Source organism: Oryzias latipes, chromosome 4 (genome assembly GCF_053564925.1).
Source record: "Oryzias latipes strain Hd-rR chromosome 4, Olatipes_Hd-rR_3.1".
Lineage (NCBI taxonomy): Eukaryota > Metazoa > Chordata > Actinopteri > Beloniformes > Adrianichthyidae > Oryzias > Oryzias latipes.
The window spans coordinates 4911479-4925522 of NC_136240.1; the positions used below are offsets into that span (position 1 = coordinate 4911479).

At 46.4% G+C, this 14044-nt stretch overlaps 1 protein-coding gene across 4 annotated transcripts; it reads left to right on the top strand.

The window, feature by feature from the left end:
* The first annotated feature begins 434 nt into the window (after positions 1-434).
* Positions 435-13037, top strand: rabggta (Rab geranylgeranyltransferase subunit alpha). Of its 4 annotated transcripts, none has more exons than XM_011473713.4 (17): positions 435-576; positions 770-858; positions 1462-1572; positions 1655-1798; positions 1878-2065; positions 4561-4794; positions 4886-4969; positions 5549-5631; positions 7402-7497; positions 10063-10168; positions 10248-10299; positions 10999-11087; positions 11159-11247; positions 11330-11446; positions 11528-11641; positions 11747-11834; positions 12575-13037. In XM_011473713.4, exons 5-17 carry the CDS (start codon positions 1891-1893, stop codon positions 12721-12723), a joined length of 1476 nt encoding a protein of 491 aa, XP_011472015.1. In that variant the 5' UTR covers positions 435-576; positions 770-858; positions 1462-1572; positions 1655-1798; positions 1878-1890; the 3' UTR covers positions 12724-13037. The 4 variants fall into 4 exon arrangements, with proteins under 4 accessions (XP_011472015.1, XP_004067652.1, XP_078801711.1 ...); XM_004067604.5 differs by having other exon boundaries at positions 1655-1779; XM_078945585.1 differs by having other exon boundaries at positions 471-576; positions 645-858.
* Positions 13038-14044: the final 1007 nt, after the last annotated feature.

Here is a 14044-nt window from a genome sequence, read left to right on the forward strand (position 1 = left end):
TAAATCTATATTACTATAATAGCCTAGTATGCTGTATACAGGTTTAGCAAAATAAAATGTACATTTCTGTCGACAGCAAATTATCCGTACATCATGCAGCATGTTGATAACAGCCCTGCAGCATCATGCATGTCAACATGTGTACGATTAATGAAGCCCCTGCAGCATAAAAAGAAAAAAATTATAGTACTTACCTTTGAAATGATATACCTTCCTCCTTCATGGACTCATTTCTCTGATTTTGGCAGTTGAAACCCAAACAATGAACTGGTATTATGCAAAAAATGTAATCACATGCATTCACTGCAGCAGTAAGTTGACCTCACCAAGATGGCGTGGCTCTCCTCCCATGAGGAATCACGTGATGTCTCCTCTAGTGATATAACTCATTGGGGGATACAAACTGAGGTAGATGTAGATGTGTTGCCAGTTGTTTTCGCTAGAGGGCGGCAGAGCGCCGCAGACAAATCACTATCGCGCATCACGTCATTTTCATGCGACGGAAAGAAGAAGCTTGTAGTCGTTACTGACGTGACAAATCAAAATCTGTGGTGAACACATCAACCGGGAAAGCTGGTGAGTTTGGGGGCTTCTAAACGGACGTTTCGGGAGGGGGTCGTTGTGAATGATCGTCCTGTTTACAGCTTCCGGAGGGGGAGAGTCTGTTACCACCGAAAACGGACATTCTCACAGCTCCAGTCTACAAACAGAGATGATGCTAAAGTCTGTGCATCCACATAATGAGAGCTCTGTCTGCTGACCTCCACAGCGCCCGTGCCTCTGCGTGACCGAGGCCTAAAACCTCTGCTGCTCCCTCTGAGAGGTCAACCGGAAGCTCGTCTTCTCACGGTCAGGATGGTGAGCGCCTTCCATCCCTCCTCTGGTCTCTGAGACCTTAGTAAACAACGTTCCCCTGGATCCATTACGGCTGGACAACAAGGCCGCGTTAACATTCTGCTATAGCAGAGTTTATTCAGAGACATGCTGGATATTCCTCAGAAAAGTCTTTATCACTGAACTAAAGAAAAAAAGTGGCTACAGACAGACAGCATGACCACCCCTGGAATACATAAACAAACTAGCCTCTGATTTGTGAAACCTTCATCTATGTAATGCAGCAGTCCAGGTCCAGCAGAATACAGGACCTGGTCTTAGGTGGTGGGAGTGCGTAAAATGTAATAAAATGATCCTATTCACGTTTTCACCAATCAAATAAAGGTTTCACAAATCAGAGGCTGTGTTTAATATATTCTTTACTAACTAACTCATAATTTAATCCAGGTTTGAGCAGTCCAGGTCGTGTGGTTTTTGAACAGGACCTGGTCCTGGGTGGTCTTAGTGTGAACAATGCAGTGGCGTGTTCCTTTAGTTCCTCGTGAACTGGATCTGTAAAAAAGGAAGCCAACTTTGGCGTCGTGGATGAAGTTTCCAACTCAGTCTTCCTCTTTCTGCTCCTGACAGCACGGTCGGGTGAAGGTCAAAACTACGGCTCAGCAGGAGGAGGAGAAGAGAAAGGAGCGAGAGAAGAAGCTGAAAATCTACGTGGCTGCACGTGATGCCTGTTTTTCCAAGGTCTGCTCCAATCAGGAAGTTCGTTTCTGTTCGTCTGAACCCGTTCTACTGTTCTCCTCATCTTCTTCCTGTTGTGTGACAGAGGAAGGAAGGTGTTTGTGACGATGAAGCTCTTCAGCTGACTCAGCAGCTCCTGTCATCCAACCCGGACTTTGCAACCCTCTGGAACTACCGAAGAGAGATCCTGATGCACCTGGAGACCGTCAAGTCCGATCATTTGCACTAAGTGCTTGAATTCTGCAGAGCAGCGGATCATCCGTGAAGCAACAGCGTTTCAAAGGCCTGTTTTTCTGTGTCCCCTGCAGAGACCCGGATGAGATGCAGAAGATTTACGAGGCAGAGCTGTCGTTTCTGGAGGCTTGCCTGAAAGTCAATCCAAAGTCCTACGGGAGCTGGCACCACAGAGGCTGGGTCTCAGCCCGTTTGCCTCGACCGGACTGGGCCAGAGAGCTGAGCTTGTGCGACCGGTGCTTGAGCCTGGACGACCGCAACTGTGAGTCTGCGACCTAAAAGTCAGCGTTCCACCTGTTTAAAAAAAAAAGACCAAAACACACCTGCTTCTGCAGTTCTGTGGAAAAAGACTTTACCGTTCATCTTCACAGTCACAGAGCTGACATAAGCATCCTGCCTTATGGTAGGTGGTTCCTTTACTCCGCTCAAAGACATTCACATTTATCCATAGAGCAGATGCTTTCATCCAAAGATGGGATACAGAACAGCAGAGCTGTGTCAGAGGGCAGCCCTGTGAGGAAAAGGGTTTGCAGGAGTCAGGTTCAACACGGTGATGTTCTCCTTTTCAAGATATATATATATATATATATATATATTTTAGTGGCTTTGGTCTTGTTCATAGGTTTGACTTCTCTCCCAAAGAAGGTCTTCTGTCATTCGGATTCATCCTCACAAAACCCCGATAGGCGGTGCAGAGATCTGAACATTGGTGGGGTTTGGATCCTCTGCAGAGGCTTGAATCTCTTTAAGAAGCTCAGGGCAGTACTGGAGTTGGGTTGCATCAACCGAAAGGTGGACTCTGATCCTCCTGATGATGTAGGGGCTAATCTGCAAGACCTGAAAGTGGAACGGATGCTTTTAGCAAGGTTTCTGGCAGATTTAGCGATTTAGAAAGCTGGTGGTTGCTCTGCATGGAAGGGCATCTGGCAGGAAAGACTGGGATTTCTGTTTTTTTTTCCGTTTGGTTTATTGCTAAAGCAACAGCTCAGTTTTCACAAGATGCAACAAATTTAAGCGAGCTTCGTTGTGGATGTTATGATCCATTCCAGTCCAGATCGTTGAAGTGCAGCCAGCTCATTTTCATCCACGGAGATTTGTTTGTGAGGCGGGCAGATGTCCCAGAAACCAGCAGCAAAAAAGAAAGACTAACTAATTTGTTAGAAGTAGACCTAAACTTTCAATGGTTTTCTTTGTTAAATAAAAAAATAAAGAAAAAAGAACAACAGTGCGGTTTCCATCCTGGACGTGGAACAGTGGACCAGCTCTAGACCCTCTTTAGGGTGCTGGAGGGATTGTGGGAGTTTGCTCATCCAGTCCATATGTGTTTGGTGGATTTGGAGAAGGCGATTGACCGCGTCCCCCGTGGTATCCAGTGGAGGGTGTTCTGGGAGTCTGGGGTCCGAGGAGCCTTACTGAAGGCTGTCCGGTCTCTGCATGACCGGATCAAGAGCTTAATTTGCATAGCAGACAGTAAGTCAGATCCGATCCCAGAGCATGTTGGACTCTGGCAGGGCTGCCCTTTATCACCGGTTCTGTTCTTAGTTTTTATGGCCAGAATTTCTAGGCGCAGCCAGGGGCCAGAAGGGGTCTGGTTTGGGGACCACGCGGTTGCTGTACCGACGTGGTAAAGCCATATCTGAGCCAGAAAGCAGAGCTCTCAATTTACCGTTCAATCTTTGTTCCAGTACTTACCTATGAGGTCATGACCAAAAGAACCAGGTCCTGAATACAAGCGGCTGAAATGAGCTTCCTCTGTAGGGTGGCTGGGTGCTCCCTTAGGGTGAGAAGCTCTGAATAGAACCACTGCTCCTCCACATTTAGAGGAGCCAGTTGAGGTGGCTCAGACATGTTGCCCGGATGCCTCCCTGGAGAGGTGTTCTGGGCATTTCCCACTGGGCGGAGGCCCCGGAGAAGACCCAGGACACGCTGGAGAGACTATGTCTGTCAGCTGGCCTGGGAACGCTTCAGGGTCCCCACAGAGGCAAAGTGGGGGCGGGGTTGCCCCATGTCGGTAGTACCGCCCACAACTCAGAGGGGACTTTCGAATGAACTCCTGCCGCTCTGCAGAAACTATGGCTGTGTCCTTCTGTCACTACTCACTATATAGTGCGTTCGCCATTTTGGAGTGCTGTCCGAATCTCCAATTCCAACATCCAGTGCTCCTAGAAATTACCCAGAAGTCTCTGCAAAAATCTATTGTGCCTCAATGCTGATGATTATAGACCACAATGCATTGCGTTTGAACAATTTTTGCAAAGAAAATGTATTTAAACCATCAACATATGTATGTATCAAGGAGATTTTGACCTTGTACAATCGATGACGTCATATTCATAATCTACCATCAATTTTACCATATTGTGTAATGAGTGAATATTTTATAACGTGGCGTCCGTGGTGCAGCGGTAGGACAGTCGACCTCTGATCGGGATATTGCAGGCTCGATTCCCGCCTTGCCCCACCCATGTGCCAAAGTGTCCTTGAGCAAGACACTGAACCCCACCTTGCTTCTGGTGGAAGGTTGGCGCCAGTGTTTGGCAGCGGAGCCGCCACCAGTGTGTGAATGTGACTGTGACTGTAGAGCACTTTGGGCCTTCAAAGAAGATAGAAAAGCGCTTTGTCCTTCGCCTCTTTTCATTTTTATTGGGCCAGTCCCCAAACCGAGGTTGACTTAAGGTTGTACAAATACAGGAAAGCATTTTAGCTTGGTCTTTCTTTTCTCTGACATGTTTTCCTCATCTTTTTGTTTTTCTGCAGTCCACTGCTGGGACTACCGTCGGATGGTTGTGAAGGTGTCGGGCGTTCCAGTGGATCAGGAGTTAGAGTTTTCCGACCGTCTAATAGGATCCAACTTTTCAAACTACTCCAGCTGGCATTACCGCAGCACCCTGCTGCCTGTGCTGCACCCGCAGACCCGTCAGGAGCCGCCTCACGCTTCCTCCCCCCGAGGCCCCCAGTCCCACCGTGTCTGTGAAGAGCAGCTGCTCAAAGGTAAACGCCTGCAGTGTGCAGGTAGGCAGATAGGTGGCACTGGGAGTCAGGAAAAGGCTCTGAACTGTCTGATGTGTTTTCCCTTTTCTAGAGTACGAACTCGTTCAGAATGCTTTCTTCACCGACCCCAACGACCAGAGTGCCTGGTTCTACTACCGCTGGTTGTTAGGCAGAGGTATTTCTGTTTCTGTGTGCAAATTCATTGGAAAAACAGAAACATCCACAGCTCCTATGGTTGAAGACATTGTTCTGTTTGGTACCGGTCTCCTTAAAAGCAGCTCAAAGATTCAGGAGCTGTTGAAGGTAACAGGACCCAACACACACTTCTTAGGCGTCCTGAAACTCTGCTAAACTAAAGACTGTCTGGAAAAATAAGAGTTTATCCATTAAAGTTTTGGAAAATCTACCAGTCAACTCAAACAAACAAACAGAAAATAAAACAGAGCAATAGATTAAGAGATTATCTTTACATGTATAGAGAAGTGGTCACCTCTACAACTAAGCATGGAGGTGGGCGCATCATGATTCAAAAGTGGGAGGCGATAAGCTAGCTCAGTCTCAGCAAGCTGGTTTCTTAAAGAAAAGATAAAGACAAGAAGTTATTTATCAAATGGAAAAGACTCGACCCCACAGGTGCTGTACATAAGTACAGACATGCAGCTAAACCTATGGGCTGCTGTTAAAAATGGGTCTTTCAGGATCCTCACTTGTGCTGCGTTTCAGCTTGAATCGGTGACATGTTGTGTTTTGACAGCGGAGCGGGAAGAGACAATAAGCTGCGTCTATGTGAGCCGTGAAGACGAGCGAGTGGCCGTGGCCTTCTCCAGGCCCATCAATGTCAGTAACCACTGCTACTCCTTCATGAAATGTCTTGAGTTACTAACGGATCTAACGCACACTTACAAATGCAAAGGTTGATGTATTCTGTCAATCCTGTGTTCATTACTCCTCTAACACACCTACTTCATTGAAAATGGTGTTTATGGTGCTTTTGATGTGCTCTAGTAGCATTTTCTCATGATGGAGGACATAGGCTACGTTCACACCGCAGGCTGAAACGACCCAATTCCGAATTTTTTGCCCCTAAGCGGCCCAATTCCGATCTTTTCATGACAGTCTGAATGACACAGATCCGATCTTTTCAATTGCGACCCAGGCCCCGTGGGTTTGCCGGCCTGATTCCGAATTGTAGCCGTTCTTTTCAATTGCGACCGCCGTCTGACCGGCCAGGCGACTTGATTCCGAACCGTACGTCATCGACACGCAACAAACGTCATCATTTTGCGTTGAAGTAGGCGGGAACGAGAACGTAAACATCAACCATGGTGGACGATGCTGTTGAGATCAGTTAGTGGAAGGGAAGCGAGATCCCCGATTGGATTAATATTTGGGCTGATCGCTCTTTTCAGCCCAAACTCCAGGGCTCTTATCGCAACTGGGCGGTTTTTGAAAAAATTTCTGCTAAATAGCAGAGCGTGGTGTTGAACCTTTCCCGCGATAACTTTTTTTTCTTTCTCCCCTTTCCGACGTGCTCAGAAGCGCGGGGGACCCGAGGCGATCCTCCTCCTCCTCCTCCCTGTTCTGATCCTTAGATTCTCCAGAACGGGTTAATAAAGAGTCCATAGCATTTATTCTGGGGGAAACCTTCTTTTATTACCGTCCTCCGTAACACACAACATGAATGCGCGCACACACTGCCCCCCCCCCCCCCCCCCATTCTCTTCTATTATTACAGACGATCCCGACTCCAATGCCTTCTTAAAATGAAGAGATTGTAATTGTGCTGCTCCTTCGTGAAAATAAATTTAATATTACAAAAAGAGCTCCGCTTTTGACAACACTGTTGTTGACATCCATTGTTAACGTTTGCTCCGCAAACAACGAGTGACGTCGTTCACCGTTGAGTATTCTTCTGGCTTCTGCGCATGCGGGTCTGGTTTGGGTCGTGTCACGGTCACACTGGAGATCACAAAAGTTCGGATTTACTTGGAAATGTAAACGGTCTAGCAAACAATTCGGATTTTTTCAAAAAATCCGAATTGAGCATTAAGCCCTGCAGTGTGAACGTAGCCATATATAAAGAAATTTGAGATTAAAATTGCATTTCTGAGTAGTTCTTTGTTCACATCGTCGTGAATCAGGAGCAGATGAAAAAAATGCAGTTTGAAAAACCTTGTAGGCGTGATGTCGATGTTCATCTTTAAGCTTGCATCTGGATCTAAAACTCTGATACGGCTCGCCATTTTTGTTGCATGTTAGGTTGTGAGGGGCTGTAAGCTCGAGGGAGAGAGTGTAAAAAAGAAAGGGATGATGGGAAATGAGTGCAGCCTTACTCCACACCAACAGCCCCGTCCACAACTCGACACTCTGCTGGTATCGAGTCCTAGAAAACGACACATGATCCCTGAAATGGCATAATTATAATTAAAAACCACTGAGAACACTTTGAAAAGGGATCAGAAGATGATCAGACTTCTGTCATCTGCTCTACAGATGCTTGTTTTGTGGGGCGTTAAAGTGAGAATGAAAAAACATTTGCTTGCTACTGGTATAAAAACGTTTGGAAATTGTTCAAACAGGAACTTCCTGTTGTCGTTTCTCTGCCAGGCCAGGTGTGTGGGACTCCTGCTGGTCCTGGACGGTCAGCCTCTGAGGGTGGAATGGAGGAGTGTTCACCCACGCTTCAGGCACAGCCCTGTCTTGGTATCATTTGTTTACTTTTTTTCTGCACAAATGGTCGTTTTTTTATTTGATTTGATACCTTTTAATGTTTTAGTTTGGTGGTTGGTGACTGATCTATTGCTGTTGCCTCAAGCGAGCATCTAAACAGTTCTGAGCCTTTGTGGATGTCAGATGAGAGGGGTTAGAGGGGATAGAGAGGCAGGAGGAGCGTCTGTGGTGCAGAGGCAGGGCGGCTGACCCCTGATCAGAAGGTTGCAGGTTCGGTTCCTGCCCTACGCACCCATGCGTGGAAGTGTTCTTAAGCAAGACACTGAACCCCACATTGATCCTGGTGGTTACAGGTTGGTGCCAGCGGAGCCGCCATCATTGTGTGAACGGGTGAACGTGACGTTAAAGCGTTTTGAGGGCTAAAGTGGAGCTAAATCTTGGAGCAGAAGTGCAGCAGCAGCTGCTCCACAGACAACAGCTCCCAGATTCTTTAACATTTGGTGTGAACAGCATTTACAGCCACCGGGATCGTGGATCCAGTCATCTTGTCCTGCACAGAGGTTTGGGCTGGTGGTGTCAGTGTCATGGTATGGGGTGTACTTGTTTTATGCACCACAGCCCGTCTCAGCACCAGTACCGACCACGTCCGTCCGTTCATGACCGTGAAAGCGTCTCCTCTTCTTTTCTTCAAGCTGAAGCACAGGTGGATCATCTCAAACTGGAGTCTGGAACTTGCTAACAAGTTTCTCAATGGGTCTCAGCCCAAGTGTGTCTAGCTCTCATCAGGAGTGTAAGGCGGTAAAGACAATATTATGGGCTGTTGGTTGTAGAGTTTTTCAAACCAGAGCTGTACTAAAGACTCCTGCTGTGTTTATTGAAATGGTGAGCAGAGGCAGAGCATCATCACCAACCCACTGCACGTTCCACCATCTGTCTGTGATCCACTTTGTGCCAAAAGCCCTGTTCCGACCGGAGAACAAGTCTTTTTAGCTGTTCAGAAGTCTCAGAGCCACTTCTATTCTCAGACTTTGAAATAAAAGCTTGTAAGACTTTGTAATAGTGGTGTTTTTTTTTTAAGATGAAATGACAATGCTCCTTTTGGGAAGAAAATGTGATCATGTTGTAAATTTGAACAAAAAGGGGGTGAAAGAAAAAGGCGGCGTGGTCTGCAGCAGCGGCGCACAACACCAAATGAAGGGCATTCAGGGAGCTTTAAATTGGATTTGGAGGCTGTGTGTGCTGGAAGGCCTGCCGTGACGGTCGCTTCTGCTCATTTGCCTTCTGTTCCAAAAACCTGTCAGAAAAGGAAACGTCTCGCTGGATACTCAGAAACTCCCGTCTTTCTTTTTGAATCCGAGCAAAGGAGACTTTTCTGCTCTGTGATGCACTAAAAAATGCAAGTTAAACAGTATCTGTAACATGGTTTGAATTCAGCCTTTAATCCTGTTTTTACTTTAATTTAAGCAGTACAGTTTATTTTTATGAGCTATAAGATTTTTTTGTCTTCAGACATTTGTTGTCGTCTTGCTTATAAACATGGCATCAGACTGAAAGACTTGTGTTGGGTCACGTCTCTGCGAATGCTAAACAGTTCTTGGTTTAGTCGTGCAGAAAGAGGTTTTTGAATTGGTTGAATGGATTCCTGGGCCGTCTTACAGATCACAGACACAATAGCAAAGCTACTGAAAAGGAGTTTGGAGCCCTTGATTAAAACTGAAAAAGCGTAATATTACATTTACATAAATGTCCACCAAAATGAGTTGGCTGAAGCAGATTTGGCAGCCGCGGGTCCCTCTGGCCCCTTTCTGCTGCTCCATCTTCTCCAAATGCTCATGGTAGGAACCTTCAGCTTCGCTCTCTTTGGACGCCACGTTTTTCTCTGCGAGCTCAGCTCCCTTTCGAGCTCATTTGAAAGCCTCGTTTTTCTCTGATGCCGTCTGATGAACCTCTTTCCAAATCCTTCCTTTGGGTGAACTGAGCCTGAAATCCTGAGGCTGTCCTCTTTTTCTGCATCCATCTTTCAGCGGCCTTTCCGCCGCCGCTGTCACAGGAGGAAACCGCCATCAGCACGCTTGAATGTTGATTGTTATGAGGCAGCACAGACGACCTGGCTCCTTTAGTAAACTTTGAATAATGGGATTTTTGAGACTTTGGCTTCTGTTCACGCAGCAGAAATGTTTGCTTTGGTGAAGACGTCCTGCAGGTCTTCACTAAAATTTCACACTCAAATATGACCAATCTGGTGGAGATGGAAAGCACCTGATTACTTACATCTAAGTGGCAGAGTTAACATGTTTTTAACTGAAGCAAAAAATAATTTGGGCCATTAAAATGTAAATTTTTAAAGCTTGTGAACATAATGAACCTTTCTGTTGTGGGACGTCACTCTCAACATGTCATGTGTTCTTTTCTGATCATTTCAGAAAACTGGAATAGATTGAACCAAAAATCTGTGCAAATCTGAACTTTTTTTCTATTGATGGAGGTTTTCACAAAAGGAAAATGAGTCGTACAAAAATAGGAACTAGATGAAACAAACAGAAGTGAATAATTTCTGCATGCAGGTTTGAACTTTTCCTAAACTTTTTTTCTGCTCAGATCTGTGACCTTCCACCTGGGACTATAAATGACGTCACCAACGAACACAACCTAACTGTGCACTGGACAGGGAACCACACTCACAGGGACTGTGCTCTGTACACAGGTGAGCCCCCCCCCGACCCGCGGGACCGCCAGCACATTTTCCTCACGCTTCTCGACGGTGTGGACTTTTTTCTTCACAGGCCGGGTGGAGAGTTGGTGTCGGGACACTGCAACTGATCAGGAGCTGTTCAGGTGGTGTGCAGACACAACAGCAACACTTTACAGTAGACCTCCACCAGAATGGTTCCTTCCAGGACCATTGGTAGCAGTCAGGAAGGCCGATGGCTGATATTTGGAGCCGATGTGCAGTAAAAGTCCAAATTTAGGTTCATACAAACACCAATTTTGTTCATTTGAAAGACAAATACTTCATAAAAAAGAATTAAACGATGTAACGTAAATAAATAGACATCTTTCTTAGAACGGGGAGGACAATGTTTTTTTTAAAGTGCGATCAACTGCGGTAAATGCCAATGGCAAGCAAAAGGGATCATAAATTGCAAGGAAAAACTCTATTTTGTAGATGATGTGCTACTTTTAAAACGTGCGTAAAAAAACAGCGTTTGGCCCAAACGCTTTTCCTGGTGATTTCTGATACCTTTCACTTGCCATAAAGACATGTAACCCGTTAAAGCGGCATCTCTAGTTGGTATGCATCTCTAGGACTAGATGCGTGGTTTGCTTAACCGTTCAGATTATGCCAGACAACGCTGGAGACGGAGCAGTGCGGCTGCACCCGAGCCAAAAGGATCAGGTCCAGATCAGCCCGTCAGATTATAGACAGCTCGATGCCGATATCCATCAAATTAACAGATTTTGACGCCGACAATGGGGCGGTCCCTATTTAGCAGTCTTTGGTTTTAGGTGAAGAAAGCATTGTGTTTTGTGCAGGAGTGAACTGTCAGTAGAGAAGACGTCTGTGTTGCAGTCAGAGTTGCAGTCGGTCAAACAGCTACAAGAACTGGAGCCTCTCAATAAATGTGAGTAACCTGAACTGGAAACCCCCTGTGAGGGTCTCCCAAACGTCACCTGTGGCTGCTTTCCTCTGCAGGGTGCCTGCTGACCATTATCCTCCTGATGAGGGCACTAGACCCTTTAGGATATGAAAAGGAGACCCTTGCTCATTTCCAAACCCTTAAAGTGAGTCTCATCCAGAATCAGAGGTGGAATAATGATGAAGAATGTTGGTGATGACAAAAGCGTTGCCTTGCCGCTCTTCCAGGAGGTTGATTCCATGCGATCGGAGTACTACAGCGACCTGTGCTGCAAGTTCATGATAGAAAACACCATCTTGAAAATGGAGTACGCTGAAGTGCGAGTCTTTAGCATCACGGACAGGGTGAGCTCAGAACTCCCACATTCATCAATCTGGTTACAAGAAAGCAAAAATGTTTCTCTGCCGTTCCTCTCTACACAACAGAACCTGACGTCTCTGTGCCACCTGGACCAGCTGTTGTTAGTCACTCACATCAACCTGTCTTCCAATCGGCTGCAGCGGCTGCCGCCTCAGTTTGCCATGCTGCAGTGCCTGGAGGTGAAACAGACAACCAAATCCGTCTTTGTTTGTCTTTATGTCTCAGTTATAAAGAGCCACATATTGAATTTTCTCTGCAAATCAAGAAGTCTTACACGCTTGCAGGTTTTGGAGGCTGATAACAACTTTTTAGAAAACCTGGAGGGAGTCTATCACCTTCCCCGACTCCAGGAGGTCTCCTTGAAGAATAATAGTATCCTTACTTGCAGATGTTCATTCAGAGCTCAGATCAGTGTGTCCTCTGGCACGTCTGTCTTGGGAATCGGTTCATTTTGTGATCTCTGTTCTTATCTTGCTGCGTACAAATGACTCAAGAAACATGAGTCAGCTGTGAGCGCTGAAAAACAACAGCGAGCAGCTGACGGCGTGTGACGTAAGGCGGAGGACAGACTCAATTATACAGCATGGCGGGCCGGGTCCAAACTCTCAGCCGTTCTCTCCGCTCAGCTGCTCAGAGCTTCTTGATTTCCCCCTCAGCCCCGCGGACGCTGGCTGCAGGAGAGCTCTGTGCTCAAGGGCACGTTGGCATGCAGCTTAGAAAAGGGGAACAGAGTTATTCTCACAAAAACAGTCCACTTCAACGCATGCATCATTTCCCTTAAGTAACCAAAGTGAAAACAATAACCCGCATTTTCACAAAGCAGCAGCACCATTGAGAACGGAAGAGACCCTCATCAACACATCCTAGCTGCAGAGCTCCCCCCTCCATGCTTCCACTTATACACCTAAGGAGAATTCATGGGATCCTCGTGCTCCGGCTGCATTCTGCAACCGCTTTTTTCTTTGGAATGACGGATCACATTGGACTTGAAGACCACACATTTCATATTTAGGAAAACCTGGTTGTGTCTTTGGTGTTTGGTCTCTCACTTTACAGCAGCTCTCCTGTGTTTCACACCGGAAGCCTTTTTTTCCTTTAACTGAAATGCACAGAAATATCCACCCTAACCGACCTTCAGCCACTGGCCTCCTGCCCCGAGCTAAAGCGCCTCGACCTCCGTGGCAACCCCGTCACTCAGGCGGCGAGCGTGGAGTCGGATTTAGCGGAGCTGCTGCCCTCAGTCACAGACCTGCTGCTCTGATCGGGAGCAGGGCAGGAATCACTGCCACCGCCGCTGTGCTTGGCCATGAGAAAATGTGTGTGTGTGTGTGTTTACAGTGTCTTATGTTTTGTTTGAAAAGTCCCAGAATCCAGACAGTTGGATGTTTCAGAGCAGATGCCAGCGTGCACATGTGGACTGATGTCCTTCACTCCAATGCATGCAGAAACACTGATCCAATCCCATCACTCAGTGTGAGAAGACAGTGGGGTCCTACCACTGTGTGTAGCATTTAATCATGACGTGACACTGTTGAGCATCAAGTCACTGAAACGGTAATAAACGGCACACATTGAGTCTTTGTTCCTGTTTCTTTGGATTCTCATTTCCATAATTCCTAGTCCTGACTGTTACATAATTATCCAAACATTCCTGCAGAGGCTAAGGAACGCCCAACGCCTGTTTAGATGCTTGATGTTTACTGCTTTTATTTACATTGGAACAAAAAGTGGCTGTCAAAAATGTTCCAGGGGTTTGAGGGATTTTAGACAGAACTGTATATTTTTTTAAAGATTATTAATATTACCTTAATGTTCGGAGGCTTTTAGCGACGGCTTAAACATGATTTATGGGCTCATTCAATGGAAAAAGCACAAGTAATGGAAGGTGTCAACTCCAAAGTCTAGTGGGCTTGGTTCTTTGTTTTCAAGGAATCATGGGTTGACGATGTGTCACCTTGACTTGAGTCAAACTTACAGCACAGCTTTAGTCCTGTGATTTTACTTTTTCCCATGAAAAGATCCGTTTGCAACACGTTTTTTTACGTAATCACATTTTTTTATGTGAGGGTTTGGGAGCGTCTTTACGAAATTCCAATTCCACCATCGTGCCTGTCAGCTCGGCACAAAAGCCTCTTGATGATGAAATGTGGGTGGAATTTGGATGAAACTGCTGCGCTTTTCCTGGCCAACGAAAACTAAAGGTGTGCGTCGCTGGAAGTTCTCTAAAGGGCGTGTCACAAATGAAGGAGATGTTTGGCAGTCACAATATCGTCACTGAGAGAAGACGTCTTCAGTCTGGGACCTTTGGGGGGGACACACCTCTTTTATCCTCAAAGTCTGAACATGTGCAGGTCCGGACACGCAGAAGGCCGGCATGTCTGACATGTCCAAAGAGCGTTCTCCCTAAAGCTGGGTGGCTGGTCGGCACACATAATGGCCAGCTGGCTCTAAATGAACCTTTTTGGTCACTAGCCGGGGGGGCCGGTAGCATCCAAGGTCTACCAGCCAAATTAGATATTTGCTAGCTAAACTCAAGTTATGTATTTGAAAGCAAAGCAGTTATTTATGTATGAAGATCCTGT

What these genes read in the sequence shown, in the direction of transcription:
- rabggta (XM_004067604.5), top strand. An exon ending in TCAGGCACAGCCCTGTCTTG is followed by an intron (nt 7,498 to 10,062) that starts GTATCATTTGTT and finishes TTTTCTGCTCAG; the next exon opens with ATCTGTGACCTTCCACCTGG. An exon ending in TCTTTAGCATCACGGACAGG is followed by an intron (nt 11,447 to 11,527) that starts GTGAGCTCAGAA and finishes TCTACACAACAG; the next exon opens with AACCTGACGTCTCTGTGCCA.